This window comes from Pocillopora verrucosa, chromosome 7, assembly GCF_036669915.1.
Source record: "Pocillopora verrucosa isolate sample1 chromosome 7, ASM3666991v2, whole genome shotgun sequence".
Classification (NCBI taxonomy): Eukaryota; Metazoa; Cnidaria; class Anthozoa; order Scleractinia; family Pocilloporidae; genus Pocillopora; species Pocillopora verrucosa.
The window spans coordinates 10427083-10453846 of NC_089318.1; the positions used below are offsets into that span (position 1 = coordinate 10427083).

The 26764-nt window shown below is 39.3% G+C and overlaps 1 protein-coding gene and 1 pseudogene across 2 annotated transcripts; both read right to left on the reverse strand.

Moving 5' to 3' along the window:
- Positions 1–921: 921 nt before the first annotated feature.
- LOC131770991 (uncharacterized) lies at positions 922–1569 on the reverse strand (annotated as a pseudogene).
- Positions 1570–17777: 16208 nt separating this feature from the next.
- Positions 17778–26339, reverse strand: LOC131771006 (uncharacterized). 2 transcript variants are annotated; one of them, XM_066169758.1, is made up of 3 exons: positions 26234–26339; positions 20102–20658; positions 17778–19954 (listed from the first exon to the last, which is right to left on the reverse strand). In XM_066169758.1, exons 2-3 carry the CDS (start codon positions 20655–20657, stop codon positions 18963–18965), a joined length of 1548 nt encoding a protein of 515 aa, XP_066025855.1. In that variant the 5' UTR covers position 20658; positions 26234–26339; the 3' UTR covers positions 17778–18962. The 2 variants fall into 2 exon arrangements, with proteins under 2 accessions (XP_066025855.1, XP_066025856.1); XM_066169759.1 differs by lacking the exon at positions 26234–26339 and adding an exon at positions 23961–24006.
- Between the last annotated feature and the right edge of the window lie 425 nt (positions 26340–26764).

Sequence of the window (26764 nt, forward strand, 5' to 3'; positions counted from 1 at the left end):
GTACAGGTTCACCAAAACTTTCTTTCAGCGACGTCTCTCGTGTTTTACTTAACTGCTTTTTCTCACTAAAGAGCGGAAAAACGAAATCTTGACCCGATTTGTTGACAGTAACCTTAACTTGTCGTACAAGGTGCTTTTTGCATTTTCTTTTTTCAAATGAAGGTTTTTCTATGATGTCCCTAATTGGCTCATATTCACAATGTCCCCTCATCATCAGTGAAATTTCAGTGAAGTTTCACTGAAGTAAACTAAAAGGAAACACAAAATTTCAAACTTCGTTCTCCTATCAGATGAAGAGAACCCGGAATTTCAAATAAAGATTTCAGAACATCTCTTTTCTTCAATAACATGATTTATTACACACAAAATATTAAGAGTTAAAATGACTTGCAACTGCTCTGGTAATAATTACCGTTGCTTCATTGTATATGTAGCTAATGATACTAACAACACTGTGCAACACTGCAACTACCTTCATCATAAACACTTACCTGCAGAACTGACGATCTCACTTCAGATTTTGTATCTCTCAGAGAAGTATTACAGGATTGTTTACTTTTTTAAAAGTAATTGGGTCTATTTGATCCCCTGCACATCAACTGACTAAACAACAGTCTAATTATTAAAAAAGCATTTAGTGAGAAATCAATACTGGCCACAATACAGAAAATCTTACAGTTTTATCATCGGTCATGACCACAATGATTTCACGACTGTAACAATCTCGAGTCACGTACAGAATAGTATAATGAAAACTCTCTTTCTTTCTTTGTATTATACAGATATCAAAGATTGGATTTGAGACATCAAAACAGTAAACAACTTGGGGTTTTGAACCCTATGGTGGCACAACAACAAAGTGCCAACCCAATCCTGACGAGCATCCTGCTACATTGCATTGTACCCTAACCTGAGCCAATGCTATGTGGCGCTGTAAGTTTCAGGCCATGTCCTACACACGAACCAAAATTGTGCTTTTCCTTTATATTCCTTTGTACCCCTTGTCATTACAGTATAAATTACTGTGCCTCGGCCAGCACATGCATGATATGGAAACCATTGTTCTGTAAATACCGTGAAACTGATGGGTTGGTTATTATTTTTTGACATGTTCCATAATTTTCAATGAAGAAGACACCAAACCCCAAGTTCTCGTCGCACGCTACAGAATGTATTTGCAGCGACGGATTTTCTTCAACAAAAGTTGATTAGGAGGTTAAATCATTCTGTGTAGTCCAGGAAGTGAAAAGCATAGGAATGTATAATTCTGAAGTAATAAAAATTCCACAAAAGTAACCGTCAAGAATACTCTGGGGCACTGAGATATTTTCAGAATTTAGCCCGAAGCAGCCCACTAAAACATAGTCACATGTCAGATCAAATCCGTCTGCGAATGGAAAATAAGCGTATGTCCCTCTGCTGTATACAGGTTCGGTTGTTGGGTGCTGTATCTTTCTTGTTATGAACAATGTTAGATGCCCCTTTCACCTGCAAAGTATTAGTTAGGAAAAAGTAAATTTTATGTACCTCGTGTGCCCCTCTTTTGTTCTTACCACATTTTGACGTCATACGTGATCTATTGATGGAGATATTAGGCAGGACGTGATTACGGCAAACGGGAAACGGTAAAGATGAACAAGTGACCAATTTTCCCGTTTGCTGTTTGCTCTCAGTCAATTTTAACGCGAAGGGAGGTCTCACGTTAATGCAAAATGTGATTGAAGAGTGTGTTCTTTTATGCTGTTGTACACAAGGCAATAATGGCAGTTGTGTGCTTCGAGACGAAATTTCTCCACTCCTTTGAGGTAAACAACTGTCTTGTATTGACTTTATCTGGAAATTATCGGAAAAAATGAAAAAACTTAAGCGCCATGAGCTTCGTACTGATCTTTGTTTTTAAAGCGCGTTGCTAAGTTTCAACAGATCAAGCAATTTTGTTCTGCAATAGTGACTGTTAAAGTAGGACGATTTGAGGAAGCAGGGAAGAAAATTTTTCAAATGATTGTCACATCATTTTAAATAAGAAGGATAGCAAGACGATCCACATTGAGATGTTAAAGTGACAGCTGTTGCACAAAAAAACCGCTGACCAGTATACATGTCACATGACGGGCTCCCTGATATCAATCAGCGTCTTTTTACTTGCTTGACATAAGAAATATCAGCAGTCGATGTATGGTCCTTAAAGCGGTTTATTGATCAAAGTTTAAGAAAATCATTTCCAGCCCAAAGTGGGCTAGTGCTTGGCTGGAAGCTCAATAGGATGGAATCGATTGGTACGTAATCATTAAGACTTTTTGGAAAAGAAATTGACTACAACTGATGATGAACTAGCATGCTATGGTTGATGTTATTGTTCGTGTTAAAGTCTTAAGTAGTGATGCACCATTTTAGAGCAGTTTGAATGATTTCGCTGTGTCACATGTTAATCCAAAAGAAAACTATTATTATCAGTAGTGTTCCTGAAATTTTATACATCAATGTTATTTAGTGTCAATTTATTTTAATGAAGCATTTGAGTTCATTTTTAAGAATAACTATCTTGATTTATTCAATTTTGAACTGGGATACTGCATTTCTAGCCCTCTACGGCTTTACTCCACCTCAGTAATCAGTTCATGTACCATATGACTATAAGTGGAAACTGTTGAGCTTTCTTTTTTCATTCGTTTATGTAATGTTTAAAAAACGAGCAGGAGTGTTTTATCGGGTTTTTGACCCGATAAAACACGTGCTGCGAGTTTTTTGAACGGCTTCAAAAACATTCTTGGAAAAGCGTGTGTCAAGAGAGTTCATAACAATTATGCTTTTGTGAACGTTAGAAATTAGCATACGAAAAGGTCAAACGCAGAGGTTAGCGAAAACGAGTTGGAGTCACTTCTGCCAACTGATCTTGAATTCGAAGTTTCAGATGATGTATTGTCTAATATGCCTTTACCAGATTACTGTACTAATGGAATAGAGAATTTTTCCAGATGTGTATTTCACAACTGTACTATTAATTTGGTGCAAAAGTAAATTTACTGTGTGAAATTTGTTGAAAGAACATTAAATATGTTCCCACTATTTGTTGTGTCAGTTTCTGTGTTGATAATTAATTAATATTCATAAGTCACGTGCAGTGTCTTTATATCTGATAAAACACCGCATACTAATAAGGATGAGGTTTATCGATATAAAGTCACTGCACGTGATGTATTATCTATCATTTGATAGGTTAATGGGCTTATGAATTATTAATGAGTTTTTTAATTATTTATTTATTTTCTCCTCTCACGGCGGGGAGAAGAGATGAAGGCAAAAAATGAAATATAAACTTGGGATCAACTGTAAAATATATGTTTTCCCAATATTTCGGTTCGGGAACTGATGAACCCGTCATAAGGGGCTAAAGGAAAAAATGAATGGTTCATTAGACCACAAACTGACTATCATGTGTTGAACGTTGTAGCTCAATGGTTCAATTTGACTCTTATGTGGAAAAAAGGCAACATGTCGAGACCTGTGATCGTGAAATGGGATAACATACGATTGGTCAGTAGATATCTTGTTCTGTAAGTCACTTTATCATATAGCTAGCAGCGCAAGAGTGTAAGATGACGTAAATCCTGTGTTCTGATTGGCTACCTGAGCGGGCATGATGGGCCCACCCTCGCCCGCTCGGGATTCCGCGTATTGATCCCACGCAAGAAAACTTACAAAGTTCGTAACTTTTGGACAATGTTGGCATATACGTAGAAAAAAATAAACGACCCTCTTGGATTTATTGTGCTGCAAACACACTTGGCTTTCACTATCGGTTCTCGAAATACACAAGCCATTCTTGATTCTTATCAAAGCGAAATCTTTTGCTACACAATGAATCCTTTAATGATTAAGCCAAGAGAATATAAACTCTCTTGACCAAGCTTTTATGGTCAAGATGACTGGATTTTAGCCTCGTTCTTTTTCTACTTTTTTTATGGACCGAGACTTCGTTTATAACACTATGTGTTTAGTCTATAGTTTTGTACCAGCTGCGCCCCACGTTCTCGGTCTCGTTTTGAAACCAGAGTAACATTCAGTGCATAAATAACGATATTGTCTTCGTTACGAGCCACTTTTTTATCAATCCTACAGTTTCCATTTTCAATTTATTATTTCTTACGCAGATGCTGGGATAGCCGATAAAAATACCGAACAAGTGATTTAATCGCTAAAAAATGCGACAATCACTTAAATTCTTACACAAGAGTTCTTTCACAGCAAGTCTCCCTTCAAAGTTTCTCTGATTATTCAGTATTACTAGTACAGCCAATTTATCAAACAAAAACTAGTGACAAGAGCATATAAACCGTCCCTAAACAATAGAAAAGAAGTTTCTGGCTCCCTAACCAGTCCATTTTGTTTCTTTAGCTGAATGTTTTATTGCATAATTTAAAAAAACGTTTATAATCCTTCTCTTGGATGAAAACAGAACACAGAACAGCTTTCCGGGCCCGTTAAGTCGCAGGGCCTTTCGAGAAATGGGCCACTAGTGTCAAATGTGGGTTGAGTTTTTCGCTGGTTTTCGTCCTTGCTCCAGGTGTTGTTCTCCAGGTCCTCCAGTTTTCCCTTCCTCCACAATATTCTATGTTTTAATTCGACCTGGGAAACATGCACAAGAAGAGTCACCTCACGGAATGTCCACTGGCAATAAACAAATCGTCACTGGGTTAGCGTGGTCTGTATTCTTATCCAACATTTTTTTATCACAGAAGTCAAAATGCTGTAGACTCACGAGGCGCTCACTCGTAAGCTATCGAGTTTAGCACTCGATCGAAGAGAAACCCCATATCCACCCGCGCCTATGTGCTATTACTCTGAAGCTTGTTCGGCAAAGATGGCTGGACATTACCCTTGTTCTTTTTTTGTGCTTTTGTGGACCTTGATTTCGCTACGGTCCATAAAAACGCGAAAAAAGAACTTGGAAAATGTTCAGCCACCTTGACCTCACCATTGTTCAATAATGCATATGTATTACACACACTTATGATCTGCGCTGCAGGCTGTCTCGCTTTTCCTATCTTTTCGGATAACCACGTTTTACGACTTGAAGGTATTGGTGTATATTAGACATGAACGAGAAGGTTGTCCAATTTTCAGTTTACATTTTCAAAAAACTACTTCATTCTAAGCATAGTTAGTAGAGCGGACTACTAACTAACCTCTACTAACTATGTTCTAAGGGAGGACTTTAGTGTAAGTCACCCCACCCCCCCTTAAAGGTTTCGTGAGCTTTTCACTTTTAAAAGTCAGACTTGCATCAGGAAGGGCAGTGTCGAAAGTTATCCATCAGATTCGTCTCATGAAATCCGACGGAGTTTATCGATATTTTCATTCCTATTTTAATTTGTAATTTCGGTATTCATTTGCACCTCAGTCAGATTGCTCGTATCTCCTCGTTTGTTTCGGTCCATTTAATTTGTACATTTCGAGTGTACTGCCGGGTGAATAGAAACTCTATCTTGGCGCCATTTTTCCTAACAATAGGAAGCGATTGGATGACGAAGGGCTACCGCTCGAAACGTCAGTCTTTAACTCTTCGCGGTGGCCAATTCACGTTTTCAACACAGTTGTTGATTTATGAGATGTCAAGATGGCGGCCGGTGTCACAGCGGATTTGGACCCCCCGCGGATTTGGACTCCCCCGATCCAAATCCGCTAGTGGATATGGACCCCCCCTCGCCGATTTGAACCCCCCCCCCCTCCTACCAAACTTTTCTTTTAAGCATTCTTTTTATCATATTTGGTAACTAATTCTATTTGCAAGCTTTTTTGTCGATGTTCTTTTCAATCACAGCAGAACATTTCCTCAATAAACCACCGTCCGTTGACAATGCTATATTTTCTAAGGAACTGTCTACCATGTTAGATGAAGCTTTATCGTTTAGTGACACTATAATATGTACTGGGGACCTAAATTCTGATATACTCCATCCGCTGATGGTTGTGACGTGTATGACTTGGGTTCCATCATAAATGTACCGACTAGAATATCCAAAACAAGGGAATCGTGTCTGGAAGTGATTTTAACTAATGCTTCAGCACTTATTAAGTCATCGGGTGTTTTGGAACCTGGTTTAAGTGACCATAGACTTGTTTATGCGGTTCTAAATTCGAAGCCACTTCTCCCGAAATCTGAAATCTTTATGTAACGATCGATGAAACAGTTCAACCAAGAGGCGTTTCTAGAAGATCTTAGCAAAGTCCCATTCTCTACTGCTCACGTTTTCGATGATCCAGATGATGTGTGTTGGTGTTGGGAAAAAACCAAATTCATGATGATCATGCTCCCATCGTTTCTTTCAAGAAAAGTTAAACTTCTGGATCCCACGTTATTACAACCGATATTCGGAAAGTGATGAGGCAAAGAGATCGTTTCAAGAGGAAATTTAATAACTCTAGGAGCCCAGACGAGTGGGAAAATTACCGCAGAACTCGAAATAAAGTCGTTAGTATGAGGAGGAAAGTCGTAAAACAGCGTTTTACCAAAGTATGCGAAGAAACTCGTGGAAATCAGAGGAAATTTTGGACTACCAAATCACCATTTATTAATTCACGTAAAAATTTAAATAGATAATTAAGGAACAGAACGAGGTGGTGTTGAAGTCCTAAATGTAGTAACTGTCCTAAATGTAATAAAGTCCTAAAAGTAATAACATTTGGTCCTAAATGTGATAAAGCCCTAAATATAATAACATTTAGTCCTAAATGTAATGTTGTCCTAAATGTAATAACGTTCGGTCCTAAATGTAATAAACCTCCTATGCAATCGTTTAACTGCGCTAACATTGAGATGTTAAAGTGACGGCTGTTGCACCAAAGAATCCTCTGACCAATATTCATGGCATATTGTGGGCTCACTGATATTTATCAGCGTCTTTTTATTTGTTTAAGACGTAGGTTGGGAAGCATTGGCTACAAAACCTTACACTGATACTGATGTGCTTTTAGCATCAAATTGACGGACGCAAAAGTAACGAGAACGCTGACTTAAACCTTCTTTTATATCATTGGCTCAGACTCTTAAGTGTAACAGATTTTGACGTTATACTTGTGTGATCAGTGCTGAAGTTAACACTTCATGAACTGAATTACAAGGAAAAGGAAGCCCACCGACTTATACGTTAGACAAATTCCGGGCTCGGAAGTGCATTTTTTGTACTGTCTTCCCTTGCCAGATTCGTATGGGTCTGCATAAAATATATTCATATGCGTTATTGACCAAGCGTGAGGTCAAAATGGCTGGATATTGGCCGAGTTCTTTTTTTTTTGCGTTTTTATGGACTGAACACATAGTTTAAGTACTCTGTCGTCTTTATTTTCATTTACTGCTATCGCTTTTCCCCCGTCATCATCGTTGGCAGTATATCTGCATTCACTTGAGTCCAACCATGAAGAATCAACAGAAGACATCCAGTTGTTGTAAACGGTACCAATAGTAGCCACGCTATGTCATCTTTGAAATGGCCATTTAAACTGTCCCAGAAAAAGAAAGAGATTTAAAACATTACATTGTGGCAACGGGTTAGTTTACAAAAATACCACCGAAATTATTAGGACAAAATAAAACAAGTTTGAAACGCCTCGTATTCGATAATGTGATAAAGGATCGAAGTAATTCATTTGGATAAAAACGTGAAGAAGAGGTGAAGTACTTTCAGATGATTTTAATATAATTTCTATATAGTTTACAAATACACTGAAACCGAATACCGTTAAGTTTTTGATGCTTCAGTTTTCTGCAAATGGCCGTTATGAAGAGTTTTACATCTTTTTGTCCAAAGTTTTAGCAGATAATAGAGATTCAGGTTGCAAATTGTTAAAAAATTTTTTGTCTAGCAAAGAAAGTTTATGGACCTCATTTAGAAAGCAACTTCTCAAACAAATCACAAGTTTGGAGAATTAAGCATACATGTATACGACTGGAACTGAATTCGACGACTTGACACAAAAATTTCCTTTGAAACACATAGCAGTTTTTAGTATTGTCAAGTCGCTTGTTGTAAATATTTGAGAAGTTACGAACGGCTTATGGACGACGCTTAGTCTAATTAAATGAGAAGATTCAAAATGAAGACAAACATTTCATTTTACCAACACAAAATCGATCCTTACTGGAAAAAACTAAGCGCTATGTGACCCTCAGCCTGTGGCCTCGGGCTGCTCTCGAGACCAAGAATCACAATTTTTTCCCAATATAGCCCTTTCGCCCATTAAATAACAAATAAATATACCTAGCATGTAGAGAGCTTTGAAAGCACTGTCCGTGTTCGGTTAAAAGTTGTACTGATACAACAGCCCTGCACGGTTTTGATGGAACCGTAATTCCTTCGGTGTATATTCCTAAAGACTTGTAACTCTTCTTGAATATGAGTTGCCCACCGATGATAATCTACAAAAAAAACTCTTAAGTTACAGTACTAGTAATGACCCTGAGATTCAGTAATATAGTCACTCAGTCAGTGAGTCAGTCAGATACTCAGACAATAAAACCGTGAGTTCGTTCGTCAGTCAGTCAGTCGGTCACTCAGAAAGTCAGCCCGTTCGTCAACAATCAGCCAGTCACTCAATCAGTTAGTTAGTCAGTTAGTCAGTCAGTCACGCAGTCATTTAGCAAGTAAATCAGTATGCCAGCCAGTAATAACTATCTTGATCTTCAGGTCAAGTCTAAAAAAGGTTACTGAAATATTCTGCTACGTACGTCCAAATTAGATGAATGAATCTACGAAATAATTTTCTTACATTTGCATCCTTGATATCTGCGATACAGTGAAAAACTTTTGTGTGCTGGGTAACCAATATGGTAGTATACATTGCCACGCAGATATTTATCTCCCTTCCTTCAGCATTCAATAGATTGCACTGTGTTAGTTATTAGTCATGAAAAGTTGTTCTTTCAGCAAATTAATATGATTCCTACGGATCCTTGATATGTAACACCCGAAAGAATACAACTTACTTCCCTAAGTGATTTAAGTAGATGAAGCTACAATGAATAATGCTAAAGTTGTTGATAAAATATCGGCCAAATCTTCTTACATGAAAAGGCGAGAATTTATTATTTGTCTCACTACACAGCACTATTCTTTGTCTCATTACACATCATTATTCTTTGTCTCAATGCATAGCACTATTATTTGTCTCACTACACAGCACTATTCTCTGTCTCACTACACAGCACTGTTCTTTGTCTCATTACACAACACTATTCTTTGTCTCACTACACAGCACTATTCTTTGTCTCACTACACAGCACTATTCTTTGTCTCACTACACAGCACTATTCTTTGTCTCACTACACAGCACTATTCTTTGTCTCACTACACAGCACTATTCTTTGTCTCATTACACAGCACTATTCTTTCTTACTACACAGCACTATTCTCTGTCTCACTACACAGCACTATTCTTTGTCTCACTACAGAGCACTATTCTTTGTCTCACTACACAGCACTATTCTCTGTCTCACTACACAGCACTATTCTCTGTCTCATTACAAAGCACTATTCTCTGTCTCACTACACAACACTATTCTTTGTCTCACTACACAGCACTATTCTTTGTCTCATTACACAGCACTATTCTTTGTCTCACTACACAGCACTATTCTTTGTCTCACTACACAGCACTATTCTTTGTCTCACTACACAGCACTATTCTTTGTCTCACTGCACAGTACTATTCTTTGTCTCACTACAAAGCACTATTCTTTGTCTCACGACACAGCACTATTCTTTGTCTCACTACACAGCACTATTCTTTGTCTCACTACACAGCACTATTCTTTGTCTCACTACAAAGCACTATTCTCTGTCTCACTACACAGCACTATTCTTTGTCTCACTACACAGCACTATTCTTTGTTTCACTACACAGCACTATTCTCTGTCTCACTACACAGCACTATTCTTTGTCTCACTACACAGCACTATTCTTTGTCTCACTACACAGCACTATTCTTTGTCTCACTACACAGCACTATTCTTTGTCTCGTTACACAGCACTATTCTTTGTCTTACTACACAGCACTATTCTTTGTCTCACTACACAGCACTATTCTTTGTCTTACTACACAGCACTATTCTTTGTCCTACTACACAGCACTATTCTTTGTCTCATTACACAGCACTATTCTTTGTCTCACTACACAGCACTATTCTTTGTCTCCCTACACAGCAATATTCTTTGTCTCACTACACAGCACTATTCTTTGTCTCACTACACAGCACTATTCTTTGTCTCACTACACAGCACTATTCTTTGTCTCACTACACAGCACTATTCTTTGTCTCACTACACAGCACTATTCTTTGTCTCACTGCACAGTACTATTCTTTGTCTCACTACAAAGCACTATTCTTTGTCTCACGACACAGCACTATTCTTTGTCTCACTACACAGCACTATTCTTTGTTTCACTACACAGCACTATTCTTTGTCTCACTACAAAGCACTATTCTCTGTCTCACTACACAGCACTATTCTTTGTCTCACTACACAGCACTATTCTTTGTCTCACGACACAGCACTATTCTTTGTCTCATAACACAGCACTATTCTTTGTCTCACTACACAGCACTATTCTTTGTCTCACTGCACAGCACTATTCTCTGTCTCACTTCACAGCACTATTCTTTGTCTCATTACACAGCACTATTCTTTGTCTCACTACACAGCACTATTCTTTGTCTCATTACACAGCACTATTCTTTGTCTCACTACACAGCACTATTCTTTGTCTCATTACACAGCACTATTCTTTGTCTCATTACACAGCACTATTCTCTGTCTCACTACACAGCACTATTCTTTGTCTCGTTACACAGCACTATTCTTTGTCTCATTACACAGCACTATTCTTTGTCTCACTACACAGCTCTATTCTTTGTCTCACTACACAGCACTATTCTTTGTCTCACTACACAGCACTATTCTTTGTCTCCCTACACAGCACTATTCTTTGTCTCACTACACAGCACTATTCTTTGTCTCATTACACAGCACTATTCTTTGTCTCACTACACAGCACTATTCTTTGTCTCATTACACAGCACTATTCTTTGTCTCACTACACAGCACTATTCTTTGTCTCGCTACACAGCACTATTCTTTGTTTCACTACACAGCACTATTCTTTGTTTCACTACACAGCACTATTCTTTGTCTCATTACACAGCACTATTCTTTGTCTCATTACACAGCACTATTCTTTGTTTCACTACACAGCACTGTTCTCTGTCTCACTACACAGCACTATTCTTTGTCTCACTACACAGCACTATTCTTTGTCTCACTACACAGCACTATTCTTTGTTTCATTACACAGCACTATTCTTTGTCTCATTACACAGCACTATTCTTTGTCTCACTACACAGCACTATTCTTTGTCTCATTACACAGCACTATTCTTTGTCTCACTACACAGCACTATTCTCTGTCTCACTACACAGCACTATTCTTTGTCTCACTACACAGCACTGTTCTTTGTCTCACTACACAGCACTATTCTTTGTCTCACTACACAGCAATTCTTTCTCTTACTACAGAGCACTATTCTTTGTCTCACTACACAGCACTATTCTTTGTCTCACTACACAGCACTATTCTTTGTCTCCCTACACAGCACTATTCTTTGTCTCACTACACAGCACTATTCTTTGTCTCACTACACAGTACTATTCTTTGTCTCACTGCACAGCACTATTCTTTGTCTCACTACACAGCACTATTCTTTGTCTCACTACACAGCACTATATTCTTTGTCTCACTACACAGCACTATTCTTTGTCTCATTACATAGAACTATTCTCTGTCTGACTACACAGCACTATTCTCTGTTTCACTACACAGCACTGTTCTTTGTCTCACTACACAGCACTATTCTTTGTCTCACTACACAGCACTATTCTTTGTCTCACTACACAGCTCTATTCTTTGTCTCACTACACAGCACTATTCTTTGTCTCACTGCACAGCACTATTCTTTGTCTCACGACACAGCACTATTCTTTGTCTCACTACACAGCACTATATATTCTTTGTCTCATTACACAGCACTATTCTTTGTGTTACTACACAGCACTTTTCGTTCTCTCACTACACAGCGCTATTCTTTGTCTCACTACACAGCACTATTCTTTGTCTCATTACACAGCACTATTCTTTGTCTCATTACACAGCACTATTCTTTGTCTCACTACACAGCACCATTCTTTGTCTCACTACACAGCACTATTCTTTGTCTCATTACACAGCACTATTCTTTGTCTCACTACACAGCACTATTCTTTGTCTCACTACACAGCACTATTCTTTGTCTCGTTACACAGCACTATTCTTTGTCTCACTACACAGCACTATTCTTGGTCTCACTACACAGCACTATTCTTTGTCTTACTACACAGCACTATTCTTTGTCCCACTACACAGCACTATTCTTTGTCTCATTACACAGCACTATTCTTTGTCTCACTACACAGCACTATTTTTGTCTCCCTACACAGCAATATTCTTTGTCTCACTACACAGCACTATTCTTTGTCTCACTACACAGCACTATTCTTTGTCTCACTACACAGCACTATTCTTTGTCTCACTACACAGCACTATTCTTTGTCTCACTACACAGCACTATTCGTTGTCTTACTACACAGCACTATTCTTTGTCTCACTACGCAGCACTATTCTTTGTCTCATTGCACAGCACTATTCTTTGTCTCACTACACAGCACTATTCTTTGTCTCACTACACAGCAATATTCTTTGTCTCCCTACACAGCAATATTCTTTGTCTCCCTACACAGCAATATCCTTTGTCTCACTACACAGCACTATTCTTTGTCTCATTACACAGCAATATTCTTTGTCTCACTACACAGCACTATTCTTTGTCTCACTACACAGCACTATTCTTTTTCTCACTACACAGCACTATTCTTTGTCTCACTACACAGCACTATTCTTTGTCTCATTGCACAGCACTATTCTTTGTCTCACTACACAGCAATATTCTTTGTCTCACTACACAGCAATATTCTTTGTCTCCCTACACAGCAATATTCTTTGTCTCCCTACACAGCACTTCTTTCTCTCACTACACAGCACTATTCTTTGTCTCACTGCACAGCACTATTCTTTGTCTCACGACACAGCACTATTCTTTGTCTCACTACACAGCACTATATATTCTTTGTCTCATTACACAGCACTATTCTTTGTGTTAATACACAGCACTTTTCGTTCTCTCACTACACAGCGCTATTTTTTGTCTCACTACACAGCACTATTATTTGTCTCATTACACAGCACTATTCTTTGTCTCATTACACAGCACTATTCTTTGTCTCACTACACAGCACCATTCTTTGTCTCACTACACAGCACTATTCTTTGTCTCATTACACAGCACTATATTCTTTGTCTCACTACACAGCACTATTCTTTGTCTCACTACACAGCACTATTGTTTGTCTCGTTACACAGCACTATTCTTTGTCTCACTACACAGCACTATTCTTTGTCTCACTACACAGCACTATTCTTTGTCTTACTACACAGCACTATTCTTTGTCCCACTACACAGCACTATTCTTTGTCTCATTACACAGCACTATTCTTTGTCTCACTACACAGCACTATTCTTTGTCTCCCTACACAGCAATATTCTTTGTCTCACTACACAGCACTATTCTTTGTCTCACTACACAGCACTATTCTTTGTCTCACTACACAGCACTATTCTTTGTCTCACTACACAGCACTAGTCTTTGTCTCACTACACAGCACTATTCTTTGTCTCACTACACAGCACTATTCTTTGTCTTACTACACAGCACTATTCTTTGTCTCACTACGCAGCACTATTCTTTGTCTCATTGCACAGCACTATTATTTGTCTCACTACACAGAACTATTCTTTGTCTCACTACACAGCAATATTCTTTGTCTCACTACACAGCAATATTCTTTGTCTCCCTACACAGCAATATCCTTTGTCTCACTACACAGCACTATTCTTGGTCTCATTACACAGTAATATTCTTTGTCTCACTACACAGCACTCTTCTTTGTCTCACTACACAGCACTATTCTTTTTCTCACTACACAGCACTATTCTTTGTCTCACTACACAGCACTATTCTTTGTCTCATTACACAGCACTATTCTTTGTCTCACTACACAGCACTATTCTTTGTCTCACTACACAGCAATATTCTTTGTCTCCCTACACAGCAATATTCTTTGTCTCCCTACACAGCAACATTCTTTGTCTCCCTACACAGCAATATCCTTTGTCTCACTACACAGCACTATTCTTTGTCTCATTACACAGCAATATTCTTTGTCTCACTACACAGCACTATTCTTTGTCTCATTACACAGGAATATTCTTTGTCTCACTACACAGCAATATTCTTTGTCTTATTACACAGCACTATTCTTTGTCTCCCTACACAGCAATATTCTTTGTCTCACTACACAGCACTATTCTTTGTCTCCCTACACAGCAATATTCTTTGTCTCCCTACACAGCACTATTTTTTGTCTCACTACACAGCACTATTCTTTGTCTCACTACACAGCACTATTCTTTGTCTTTCTACACAGCACTTTTCTTTGTCTCACTACACAGCACTATTCTTTGTCTCATTACACAGCACTATTCTTTGTCTTACTACACAGCACTATTTTTTGTCTCGCTACACAGCACTATTCTTTGTCTCATTACACAGCACTATTCTTTGTCTTACTACACAGCACTATTCTTTGTCTCACTACACAGCACTATTCTTTGTCTCACTACACAGCACTATTCTTTGTCTCACTACACAGCTCTATTCTTTGTCTCACTACACAGCACTATTCTTTGTCTCACTACACAGCACTATTCTTTGTCTCCCTACACAGCACTATTCTTTGTCTCACTACACAGCACTATTCTTTGTCTCACTACACAGCATTATTCTTTGTGTCACTACACAACACTATTCTTTGTCTCACTACACAGCACTCTTCTGTCTCAATGCACAGCACTATTCTTTGTCTCACTACACAGCACTATTCCTTGTCTCACTACACAGCACTATTCTTCCTCTCACCACACAGCACTATTCTTTGTTTCACTACACAGCACTATTCTTTGTCTCACTACACAGCACGATTCTTTGTCTCACTACACAGCACTATTCTTTGTCTCACTACACAGCACTATTCTTTGTCTCACTACACAGCACTCTTCTGTCTCAATGCACAGCACTATTCTTTGTCTCACAACACAGCACTATTCCTTGTCTCACTGCACAGCACTATTCTTTCTCTCACCACACAGCACTATTCTTTGTCTCACTACACAGCACTATTCTTTGTCTCAATGCACAGCACTAATCTTTGTCTCACTACACAGCACAATTTTCTGTCTCACTACACAGCACTATTCTCTGTCTCACTACACAGCAATATTCTTTGTCTCACTACACAGCACTATTCTTTGTCTCACTACACAGCACTATTTTTTGTCTCACTGCACAGCACTATTCTTTGTCTCAATGCACAGCACTATTCTCTGTCTCACTACACAGCACTATTCTTTGTCTCACTACTCAGCACTATTCTTTGTCTCACTACACAGAAATATTCTTTGTCTCACCACACAGCACTATTCTTTGTCTCACTGCACAGCACTATTCTTTCTCTCACTGCACAACACTATTCTGTGTCTCGCTACACAGCATTTTTCCTTGTCCCAATGCACAGCACTATTCTTTGTCTCACTGCACAGCACTATTCTTTGTCTCACTACACAGCACTATTCTTTGTCTCACTACACAGCACTCTTCTTTGTCTCACTGCACAGCACTATTCTTTGTCTCACTGCACAGCACTATTCTTTGTCTCACTACACAGCACTATTCTTTGTCTCACTGCACAGCACTATTCTTTGTCTCACTGCACAGCACTATTCTTTGTCTCACTACACAGCACTATTCTTTGTCTCACTACACAGCACTATTCTTTGTCTCATTACACAGCACTGTTCTTTGTCTCATTACACAGCACTGTTTTTTGTCTCACTACACAACACTATTCTTTGTCTCATTACACAGCACTGTTTTTTGTCTCACTACACAACACTATTCTTTGTCTCACTACACAGCACTATTCTTTGTCTCATTACACAGCACTGTTCTTTGTCTCATTACACAGCACTGTTTTTTGTCTCACTACACAACACTATTCTTTGTCTCATTACACAGCACTGTTCTTTGTCTCATTACACAGCACTGTTCTTTGTCTCACTACACAGCACTATTCTTTGTCTCACTGCACAGCAATATTTTTTGTCTCACTACACAGCACTATTCTCTGTCTCACTACACAGCACTATTCTCTGTCTCACTACACAGCACTATTCTTTGTCTCACTACACAGCACTATTCTTTGTCTCACTACACAGCAGTGTTCTTTGTCTCACTACACAGCACTATTCTTTGTCTCACTACACAGCACTATTATTTGTGTCACTACACAGCACTATTCTTTGTCTCATTACACAGCACTATTCTTTGTCTCACTACACAGCACTTTTCTTCGTCTCATTACACAGCATCATTGTTTGTCTCACTACACAGCACTTTTCTTTGTCTCACTACACAGCACTATTCTCTGTCTCACTACACAGCACTATTCTCTGTCTCACTACACAGCACTATTCTCTGTCTCACTACACAGCACTATTCTTTGTCTCATTACACAGCACTATTCTTTGTCTCACTACGCAGCAGTATTCTTTGTCTCACTACACAGCACTATTATTTTTCTCACTACACAGCACTATTCTTTGTGTACGCATCACATTTCTTTTTCTCACTATACAGCACTATCCTTTGCCTCACTGGTGGATCTATCCTTCCAGCATGAGGAAATTTTATCACCTTTACCCCATGTCTAATTTTGGACAGGATACTTAACGATATCTTATTTGTGAAGTATTAGGCACTCCCTCTCGTCAGTCCTATTTAGCCTAACCTTTCATTTTGAGCTTCTGAGCATATATAGTTCATATGTTACGGAGCAAGATTAACGGGGAAAGCTTGTTTGCCGCAAGCACGACGACTTTAAGGTGTTCTTGTCTAGGGTAGGGTTTGTCTCTTCTGTACCGGCTCGGCGATCAGCAACAGCTCTTGTTTTTAACCTAAAACTACGCTTGTAATAAAACGCGCAGAGCCACATGCAAGGCTGTGTTTGCCTAAAAGTAGTTGCTATACAAAGCGTGACGACTTTTCAGAACGCTTTGATGGATTACTATTACTTCACTGTTTGTATCCCAAGGTTTAGGTAAACGCCAAATTTACTGAATTGTCGAAACCAAGTTGATAATGTCTTAATACTGCGTTTACTGGACTTCGTACGTTGCCCTTTAACAGTTGACTCGTGGCGCACATGATTAGTTCTAATAATCCAAACTACCAAAGCATGATCTTGTTTCTGAAACAGATCACAAAAAGTTAAAAGCTTATTAGTGCAGCGTGTAAACTAAGGAAGTAATTAAACAAACTAATTAAAGTGTCTCTTGTTCACTGCAAAAGTGATATTAGGTACTTCAACAGTTCTTGCATCGCTGGCGAATAGGTCAGGACGCCTCTAGATACCAGCAAGAAAACATATTCTCTCTATACCAGTATAATTACTTAAAGGACTTAGGTGTTGCATTACACGCACTAAGTGACATAGATAAACCAGAATAGTGCTGTGCTCCAGATAAGGCGCAAACCCAACAACAACAACAACTGGAAACTGGAAGAAAGGCTGTTTACGATTTCAGAGTTACAGTAATTAGGTTGGCCAGTTGATTAAGACCAGCGCAGAACCGACAAAAGGACAGGTTTTAGCACGTACGAAATATCTTGTGGGAACTTTCCAAACCTGTTGCAACATGGGACGCATCGTACAGTGCGCGTTGCTTACAGACAACCTGGTTATAGTACATGTGAATAGTTTCTAACTTTATGCAGATCACGTTTCTAGAAACTTAACCGGTTTATTGTATTAAACCTTGTACTTAAACTAAATATAAAAACACTCAAATCTAAATATAAATCTAATATAAAAAAAAAAACGCCAAAATATCAAAATATGTAAAATTGCGTGCTAATATATTATTCCCTCCTTTTGAAAGAGGTGCCTCAAGGCGCCGTAAGAGGAGGGATAGTAACTGACATGGGAAAAACTACGATTGTCAAAGCCGAAATGGATATAAAGAAATAACTATAAAATTGAAGCAAATAGAAAGTGAATACTAAATAAAAAAACTCAAAATCTGGATGGTATAAAAAGTAGTATATAAATCACACAAAATTGTAACTGAGGGGAAGCAGAGACCCACAAAAACGAGTCAAATGTGATGAAATAGACATGCTAGATAATTGAAAAACATTAATTGGGTGTGTGCGTTTAAAGTTCAAATGGTGCAGATTACAACATCACAAAAGTACACTTTAGTAACGAAACACTTTGTGAAATAAAACGAAGATGTGACATGCATTTACAGGAAACAACCTGGAGGATGTAGGTAACTTTTGCGCTCCGACGCTGAAAGGGGTGCCATTCAAAAGGACGAATGAAAAAAAGGGAAACGAACGCCCCAGGAAAAGAGAAAATGGGACGAAAAGTGACCTGTTGAATTTGTTCAAGTAGTCGGTAAATTGGAGGCGAGGACGTCGAACCCTGCCGCGGTCGACATAGAGCAAACCAAAGGAAGAAACGAATACCTTTTGTGCTGCTGAACATATTCGTGGCGTAAATTAAGAGAGTTACAGTTTTGGTAATGGCCATTGTATACATTTAAATTGTCCATTTTTACTTTTAATGAGGGTCTAAAAGTCAAAAACGTACGGTTGTTGTGGCAAACCTACACTTATCGAGGTAACAACGAATACATCTATTCTGAAGAGAGGTATTCATAGAAGGATGTTCCAATGGCTGACAAACCACTGCTTTTCTTTTCCTTGAGCTCAACTGCCAACTGCATCATTTTCATAAAATCTGGGTACATTGCGGGAAGAAGAACCATGAGATTTCCCAGACAAAATTTGTGCCAGTCTTCTTCACTGACCTTTTCAGGCTTTTCTCCGAGCTTTCTGTCATAGGCTTTCCCGATTTCATCAGCAGATTTTTTGGGCCGCGTATTCCTCTTTACACCGCGCCACCCGAAAAATTCGTAGCTGTTCATAAGAGCATCTTCACTCTGATCCCACATCGCTCCATCAATTGCCCTACCAGCAAATGCACCAGCAACGCCACCAGCAAAGCCACCGATCACTGCACCTGCTAATACACCAACTGGGCCCAACCAAACACCCATAGCCACTCCTAAGGCAGCGCCACCTCCAATGCCCCCAGCGGCTCCTCCAGCACCTTCAGCAAGACGTTGGCGCAGTTGCACTTCCGTAATTTTATTCATTTTCCATTCAACCACATCCCAAATAGCAAGGACACCATACATAGCAACCCCGGCAACGGCATTCGAACGAACTACAGAGACTCCAATCCTTGCAAATGTTGGAGCAGCGACCTTCGCAACAGCTGCTCCTGCACCACCGCCTAAACCCCCAGCAAGCCCACCTTTTAGGCCCCCTAAGCCTACCTCAACACAATCAACCCCCTCTCCTTTTCTAAGCTCAGCAAGCAAGACTCCGCCAGCTCCAAACACAAAGCCAAGACCAGCACCTGCGCCGGCACCCATTCGTATACTAATACCTCCACGACCTTGAGCTCGCTGGCCTTCAATTTGCGAAGGCCTACTAGATGCTGAACGCCATTCTGATACACCTCTGGTTGAGGACCTGGCACACTGCCACTCGGACAACTCACTGCAGAGACTGGTCAGTCTTTCTCTATTTCCAGGGGAAGCTAATGGTCGATCAGGTTTACCTTAATCAAAAAAGAAAAGAACCAGAGTGGGAATAAATATTCTTGCCTCGTAAAAACAAACCGCTTCCGATGAATGCCAGTCTATTTTGTATAGTGTACATAGAGTGCACTGTATTCCATTCCATTTTCAAAAAAAGAAAGATTTACCTTTGAATAGCATTTCATAGCTAATTCTTTTTCTTGAACTTGTTCCAATATCTGGAACCTCAGCATGGTCTTCACCCCATAGCTGACGACGGATGGTCTGCAACTCAGGTTTGTCGGTTACCCAGTCTAACTCGGGAAGACGTTTCAAATAGCCAACCATCTCATCAACTGGCATTGTTCTTTCCACTCTCAACTGATGTTTGTCCTGCCAGGCATGTAATATACGTGCTGTTCCATTTTCACGAGCTTCAATTGCAAATACATGATTAGTGCTCCCTGGGAACTTCATGCTAACAAGCACAGCATAACCTTTGCGTAATTCTTTAGCAATCCTGTTGAAATCTTTGGGTCCTATCTTGATGTTAGGTTTGCGGACAAAAAACGGCTGGGCATCTGGCATTAGCTGTTGCAAGACTCCTCCCCACTGTATGCAGGATGTTGTGGCCTCTTCTATGGCATACAGAGATGCGGGGTTTCGGTGCACTGCTTCTAGAGTTCTAACAAGGTGTGTAACATCAGTTCCAGCAGGAACTTCACCAAATCCAAAGCTTGGCATTCTACATTAGAAAACACTGACATGGTTAAAATCTTATTGACGTTTATTCCTCACAGCCCCTCAAATGAATAATTTAGTGAGGGTTAGCTAGATGGAATCACATAGTTTTGCAAGACACCTCCAGCCATGTTCCCAAAGGGGAAGTCCCTATAGACATGGAGATGCTGCATGGCGCTTTACTTTAAAAATTATCTTTCACAGCGTCAAGAAAGTATATTATGTAAGGTTCTTTATTTTATTCTAATTAAAGCTTTATCTATCAAAACAGTGGAAAAACTGGCGTAAAGCCATTACGAACAAAGGAACAAAGTAATAAGTGTGACTTCACAAATGACCAAGTTTGTGAAATTGTGGGATCTGATGATCGATCTAAAAAAGCCTGACAAAAAATGACCACTCGCCAAATATTAGCATCAAGGGGGGGGTTACTATCTTTCCATTTTTCCTTATCTGATTTATTCACGAAAATAGCGCTGAATGCGGTGTTTCGCGCCATTTTACCGTAGGAATATCTGTTGGATTATCCAACGGAAACCGTTGAAAATGGTAAGTCAAGTGGATATAAGTATTTAATGACGTTTCATTTCATTGCTGGGTTATGTTTCAAAGAATCAACGAAATCGGTCACTATATAATGCACTCTTTGTTTTTGACCCTCGATGCGTGAAATTCCGAGAATGTTCTCAATAGCCATCTTTGTTTTCCTTATGTCTCTAAAATGCGAGGGCTTTGGGTTCCTTTTATGTAAATTAGACAATTTAAGACCACTACAATCTTCGAGATACGAAGGACTCCTAAGGCCTCCAGGATTTTAAACGCTTTCGATCCATGAAGTTAGAATAATTTGAAGCAGAACACGAGCGGATGACACAAAGTTAGAGTGCAAGTCTGTGTTTTAGTTTCGAATGTATGGAGTACGCCATGTTGAATACTGAAGCGCTCACATACGAAGTGAATTGACTCCCGTATGTCGTTCCGTTTTCAGGTGTACGCACGAGAAACCAAAAATGTCCAGTTTGGAAAACGTTTTCAAAAATTTGCGTTTTTGGTAACCGTTTTAATCCGATATATCGCGGAAGTCAAAAATGAAAATCTTTTGCGTTCTCATACGAAAACGGATACACGAGTGGACGGGGGCTGAGACATCGGTATTTTTAAACTCTGATGACCGCTCACAACCCAAAGAAATGGTCATAAATTTAAAAAGTTATTATTCTGCTCTAATGGGGATGTCGGCGTGCACAGAAAAAAAATAGCAGACCGATCAAACTTTTGACAAGAAAACGGAAAAAGTCACGTTTGTAAGTGATTTGCGAGGAAGTAAACATCGAACTTAATCGAACTTAATCGAACTTAATCGAACTTAATCGAACTTGATCGAACTTGATCGAACTTAATCGAACTTAATCGAACTTGATCGAACTTAATCGAACTTAATCGAACTTGATCGAACTTAATCGAACTTGATCGAACTTAATCGAACTTAATCTAACTTGATCGAACTCGATCGAACTCAATCGAACGATTGAGTGCGATATTGTTCTATCATCGAACGAAATCGAACACAAATCTTTTTTTTGTGAGTTCGATTTCCGAACACAATCGATCAAAATCGAACGATTTGAGTTCGATTTTGTTCGAAAACCGAACGTTCGATGCGCGGAGACACCGGGTAACAAGGAAACAGTGAAATTGTGGAACTTAAGACAACAGTAGCAATTAGTTAACCAAACTAAGGTAATGGACAGACTAACTTTTTTGTTACAATAAATATGCCGCTCTTGGAGTCATATGAAATTTATTTGTAGATAACGGTTGACATCAACATCTCTCGTCTCCAAAATATGTTGTATTTACTGCTACAAATGATACAAGCGAGATACCATGTTAATTTGAAATCAGGCTGAGTGCGCACTCTGGTTGCGTTGCATCATGGTCGTAAAACGAAAAGTAGGTCATTTTTAAAGCAAGATAGTGTGAATGAACGTGGAATGTAATGGGGATACACTGTCTCAGTTGCCCTGCCTTCAAAAGTTAAAATGTGTTTGCGGCCCTGCGCGATTCCTGTTATTCCTCCGTGACAAATTCGTTTTTATGGGGCAACTGCGGAGATTCAGAAAGAGTAAAAAATTCAGCCTTGCCGCTTCCAAAGACCAAAAGTTTAATAAAACATAGGCATGCGTAGCATGCAAGAGTTATTATTTTTTTTGTTTTGGCTGGGTGGGTTGAGATGGGACAGTTTATGTACTTAATGTTTTCATTTTTGTCACCGAAAGAGCATAACTTTCAAAAAACGAAAATATCGCAGAAAGACAGAAAAAAACCTAATTTATCTGAACTCACACAGATATTACGTGATCTACTGTCTCTATTGTCCAAATACTTCTAAGTTAAAATGAAATGCATCGGTACCGCACTTACTTTTGTCTCCTTCGCAGCCGTTGTTTGGTCTCGTCACACAACGCCCTCTATTTCCCATTTGAGAGAGAGTGCGTTGCGTGACGAGACCAAATAACTGTTGTAAAAGTAATAACTGTTGTAAAATTAAGTACAGTAAGTACAGTACAGTAAGCTGTTGTAAAAATCAAAATTATTCGTCAACAGTTAGTTACCTCAAAAATATAATTCCGCGTAATTTTACTACGAAAAGCAAACTGAAACTCTGTTGTACCTCTGATAGACCCTTACCAAAGATATATTGCGATCTCGAATAAGTGAAGATACATTGAACAAAAGAAAGGATAATATTCCAAAGAGGGCTCCTTAGTTGGTTGTTGCCTATCTGGACTCTACCCGCTGTGCATGAAATGCGTGAAAAAATGCAGGTTGTTTTACAAGGAATGAACACGCAATTGGGTAAAGTCCAAGGTAGCTTAAAGTGACTTAAATTCGTAGAGAAAGTCAAACGTGGGAGAACTGCGTGGAAAACCCAATTTCAGTAGCATCTAGTTCCACGTGAATTTTTTTCGGTGGGTTTGGACAATGCAGCTAAAACACGTAATAAAATGCAGGTTATTTACAAGAAAATGACACGCGATAGAGGGAAGTCCAATATGGCAAAATGGAATTTGATTGATGGAATACAATTCAAGCACGTGAAAAATTGCCTAGTGTTCATGTGAGGCAATAATTAGGTATGTTGTGATTGGACTTTACGCATTGTTTTCATGTTACGTGATGAAATTTAAGTTATTTCGCGTGTGCATTGTGAGTAAAGGAGCGGAAAAGACACGTTTTAATTTAAAAATTTTAAATGCGTAACATTCATATCCTGATAAATCTCGACCTTAATGCTAGGCATACCTCTGTTTTTAGATAAGGTTTTGAGAAACGTATCCCTGGAGTTATTTTCTGCGGGAGAGACAGTAACCTTGAAAACAAAAAAATGGCGCGCACACATGAAAATATTACCTTTTGCAACACAATCTCATCCGGCTTTGTCAAACCTCAAGAACATACAAATTGCGAAATGACACCTTAAATCTAACCCTTATCAGTCATTAAAATATATTCCAATAACAGCTAAGCTTTCATGTCAGCAGATTTAAAAGCGCAAGCGAATTGCAGGGGTCACATAGGCCTATTAAAACCTTCTAATGCGGGTATCAACGGCCATCCCGAGGGGTCGACCCCCGGGCAACCCAAGGGCAACCCACGGGCTTAGCAGGGGATTTGTAGCAAAGGCATGCCCCGCACGCGGGGCATTAGAGCGCTTTTGCGTTTTTGGCAAAATACCCCGGGGCCATACCCACGGGATTTGCACGTAATCTGCTGTTATTTTTGCTTTCCTACAAGGCCCAATGAGAGTAAGAAGTGGGAGGTTTTCTGTAAGCGAGCGGATAAAAAATTCAAGACACTCGGCGATCCAAGAATCTGTTCATTGCATTTTAAGGAAAGCGACATCGAGATTTCAATTTCATACGGTTAGTTCGCATTCGAAGCGTCTTGCCGGTAGGAAGAGACAGTGTGATGAACAACCGCAAGCCAAGAAAGTTTGCCCCAGAAAGCTCGAATTTGAGGACTCCATAGAGACTTGTGTGGATTTTAGTACTGATGTGGCTTCAGTAAACCATGATCACTCGTACTTTTGCATCGAGGAACAGGCAACACCGACTATATGTTGCCCAGGTTGCTCCAGGGGTGGAGGTATTTGTCCCAATTTTTTGCCCTACCCGAGGGGCTTTAGCATGTATTTGTCACGGCAGCTGTGACAAATGCCCCTGGGTGCCCGGGGTCGACCCCTCGGGATGGCCGCTGATACCCGCATAACGATGGACTGCCTTTTACTTACCCGGCGTGTCGCCGTGTGCACTGTAGAGTTATTCATTGATCAAGTGACTCTTTTCATTGCTCTAATTCAACCGCCCTTCATTCAATGATCAAGATAGGAGATTTACCATACAACAATCGCGATTAGTTAATTTGCTTTTACTTAGGCTACGACGTACATCAAACTTGACCTTTTCGAAAAACCGGTCTCAAATTACGTACTAAAAAGCAGTGATTGCGTTTGTCCTTGAGAACCATAGAATATGCCACAAATATGTACAAAAAATACTTTTGCGCATAAAGAATAAATGAAGTTACATTTACCTGTGGTGAAAAGAAAAAGGAACGGCCTAACTTTTACGGAATGTTCAGTCAAAATCTGCCGATTTCTGATTTGAAATCAAACGAAGATTGAGTGGATTTTCTTGACTTAAGTTTGAGTCGAAAAACGTTTCAAACGTTTCCGCATTTACATTTAAGGAGTGGAAACAGTTAACAATATTGGATCAATATATCCGGAAACTGATGACGTATATTCACTGGACCAACGACAGGAAGTCGAACCACGTAGCGTGAAAAGTCGCAAACTGAAACGGTATACTTTCATGTCAGCAGATTTAAAAGCGGAAGCAAATTGCAGGGGTCACATAGGCCTATCAAAACCTTCTAACGATGGACTGCCCTTTACTTACCCGGCGCGTCGCCGTGTGCACTGTAGAGTTATTCATTGATCAAGTGACTCTTTTCATTGCTCTAATTCAACCGCCCTTCATTCAATGATCAAGATAGTTGATTTACCATGCAACAATCGCGATTAGTTAATTTGCTTTTACTTAGGCTACGACGTACATCAAATTTGACCTTTTCGAAAAGCCGGTCTCAAATTACGTACTAGAAAGCAGTGATTGCGTTTGTCCTTGGGAACCATAGAATACGCCACAAATATGTACAAAAAATACTTTTGCGCATAAATAATTAATGAAGTTACATTTACCTGTGGTGAAAAGAAAAAGGAACGGCCTAACTTTTACGGAATGTTCAGTCAAAATCTGCCGATTTCTGATTTGAAATCAAACGAAGATTGAGTGGATTTTCTTGACTTGAGTTTGAGTCGAAAAAGAGCATACATAGTATACAAATTCTCAACAATATTAAAAAGAAATAAACATGCCAAAACCTGCTAACGTTACGGCGTAACCAGCCGGTGAGGAACGATGACTCAATCAAAGCAATGTTTAGATAAATTCACTTGTTGGCTCTAATACACTAAACTATGAAGAAAGCGTAGGCAATGATTTGCAGGGTACCTTTTTATGATGTGAATCCAGCAGTCAACTTATCCCTGAAAAACAACGAGGATTCAATCGAGGTGCTCAAACGTTTCCGCATTTAATTTTAAGGAGTGGAAACAGTTATCAATATTGGATCAATATATCCGGAAACTGATGACATATATTCACTGGACCAACGACAGGAAGTCGAACCACGTAGCGTGAAAAGTCGCAAACTGAAACGGTATACTTTCATGTCAGCAGATTTAAAAGCGGAAGCAAATTGCAGGGGTCACATAGGCCTATCAAAACCTTCTAACGATGGACTGCCCTTTACTTACCCGGCGCGTCGCCGTGTGCACTGTAGAGTTATTCATTGATCAATTGACTCTTTTCATTGCTCTAATTCAACCGCCCTTCATTCAATGATCAAGATAGTTGATTTACCATGCAACAATCGAGATTAGTTAATTTGCTTTTGCTTAGGCTACGACGTACATCAAATTTGACCTTTTCGAAAAGCCGGTCTCAAATTACGTACTAAAAAGCAATGATTGCGTTTGTCCT